Here is a 2,406-nt window from a genome sequence, read left to right as displayed (position 1 = left end):
TGCTACTTAAAGCAGTCAGTTAGCAAACTGTTTTGTTATCAGTCTGAGAAGAAATAAATGTTAATCAATGCACTGCTTCGTTAATTGAGAAGGTCTACCAAAAAAAAAAAAAAGTCATATGAACAAAATGCTATGTTTAGTGGCATAGTTGACTTACAATTATTTTGCTGTGCTTTGTAAAAAACCATGAACCGATACTAGTCTAAGCACCACATTTGGGTAGAACTGATCTAATCCATCCAGCATCCTGGCATTGCACTGGTGACTGTGACAGTACAGGATAGACAAGTGAATCAAATCAGTCCAAAGGAAAAATTTACATTGCATGCTTGGGAAGAGGGTTTTCCCTCTCTCTCCTGCTGGACAAGAACAAGTAAGAATTTAATCTGAGCTACCAGTGACATCTATCTTGCAGTCATGAGGCACCGGCCCTAGGATAAGGCATCTAGAACAGGAAAGAAATATAAAGAGCTAGAAATCTGATATCATTGAGCTGCTGATTGTACTGTGCAAAAAAACTCCTACCTATCTTTCTTTTAATTATGAAATAATAAATTTCCTTCTTTTAATAAAGCCAGTATGAAGAAAGGTTCTCTATTTCCTGTAACCAAAAATATCTTGACATATCAAGACAAATATTGGAAATATGCATTCAAATGATTGATATACCAGTTATTAAAGAAAGCTAGTATGTTTAGAGGTTGTTTTCAGAGTGTGTTTTTTTCAAACAATGGATCCCTCTTTCCCCAAAAATGATTATCATATGCATATGTCAAATGCCACATATAAAGGTGGCGGCATGCTAGGATGGAAGGCCCAGAGTTTTGCTCACTTAGTCTGTCCTCTTCATAGTTCAGTGTCTGCAACCCCCACCCCACCCCACATGAAAACCCATGAAGCACCTCTTCAGAACCCTATAGTTCTGCAGAACGCAGTGTGAACAACTATGTCGTTAACATATATTCCTAAAATGGGAAGTTGCCATTATGAAAAAGGCATGCCTTTCATTTGCAGAAGATTTAGCCTTTCACAATTAATTGAGCATTGACTATCACTAAGAACTTTTCAAACCTCCTCTTTCATTAACTCAACAAATACATCAGAGGACCCTTGTAAAACCTGCTCAAAGATATCTCCTTTTGTTCTCTGAAGCTCGTATACATGAGGTTAAATTGCATTATAAACTCCTAGTAATCCTATTATGAGAAAAATTGAGGGGGAAAAAGTAATTATCCAAATGAGTTATGGTCAAATAGATTTTTGAAAATATCTATTAAGATGGAAATATACTATAAGGATGCTAGACCACAACATATCAGGCTACTATTATAAATTCAAATCATCAGACAATATGCCCTTCCTTTTCCTTCTGTATCAATTTCCAAAAGTACTCTAAAAGTGTTGAAAAATTTTAAAACCTAAGGATTTTGTTTATAGGGCAATTTTGAAGTAAAATGTGACATAGCATGATGGCAAATGATAAATTTCCCTCACAAGGAATCGAATAGAAGACTAGTCTATCCTCCTCATCTAAAATGTGCCTCTCTATTGTTTAACAACAAATCTAAGAGTCCATCTATTAGAATGCACAAATATTTTATTTACTGTTAAGGAAAAAAAAATGCTACCAAATAAGCCATGATACACCATTGATTTTAAGACAAACCAAAAATTCAGAGATGACAAAATATAAAAAATGTCTTTCTTAAAAATCTATGAAATACAGAAATAACATGGTCTAGAAGTTGGTAAATAGAGAAGTAGAAGAAGAGTGGGAAAGAGTACTATTTTCATTCTTAGAAGTGGAAGTGGGCTACTTCTGTCCCATTGTCCAAAATCAAACATATTCTACAAGGCAAACACTGCTCTACTCACCCTTCAGCATCAGGGTCTAAAATAACAGCCAGCTCTGTCAACACAAGTCCTGCCAAATAATGCTGTTGGCGGAAAGGCACAGACAATTCAAACATATTTGCGATCTTCTGGTCTTGTACATTGGTGGAAAATCCAGAACTCTGTTTGAGAATGAGGTAGAACAAAACTATAATAGGTGTGCAACAAAACAGCCCACAGACAGAATTTCAACAAATAAAATTTATTACCTGAAAGTGAGATAAACTTTGCCTAGGGTAATTTATTGCCATGGGTTTACTATAGATTACTATTATTAACATTGGAGAAAGTAACTGCTCTTACTTTTAATATAGGAAATTATGATGGAATACCACTTGTAACTACTTTCAATTTTCTTTTTATCATAGTGAAACTTTTCCACCTATTTTTTTCTTTATCCTTTTTAGCTACTTAATGTTTTAATATCATATTCTAAAGGAAACAAAAGCAATTAAGTCCAAATAATGTATTATGTACTCACTGCTGAATACAAAAGAAATATTCATAGTCAAG

At 34.2% G+C, this 2,406-nt stretch overlaps 1 protein-coding gene across 3 annotated transcripts in view; it reads right to left on the bottom strand.

The window, feature by feature from the left end:
• DOCK7 (dedicator of cytokinesis 7) overlaps positions 1–2,406 on the bottom strand; it is a 97,861-nt gene that overhangs the window by 57,575 nt on the left and 37,880 nt on the right. For all 3 annotated transcript variants that reach the window (XM_019655497.1, XM_019655498.1, XM_019655496.1), the window contains exon 14: positions 1,876–2,015. In XM_019655497.1, coding sequence (XP_019511042.1) covers positions 1,876–2,015 — 140 coding nt within the window. The remainder of the gene's footprint in view (positions 1–1,875; positions 2,016–2,406) is intronic.

The sequence above is a fragment of the Hipposideros armiger genome, unplaced genomic scaffold, assembly GCF_001890085.2.
Source record: "Hipposideros armiger isolate ML-2016 unplaced genomic scaffold, ASM189008v1 scaffold_240, whole genome shotgun sequence".
NCBI classification, from domain to species: Eukaryota; Metazoa; Chordata; class Mammalia; order Chiroptera; family Hipposideridae; genus Hipposideros; species Hipposideros armiger.
This window is presented reverse-complemented; position numbering and strand designations above follow the sequence as displayed.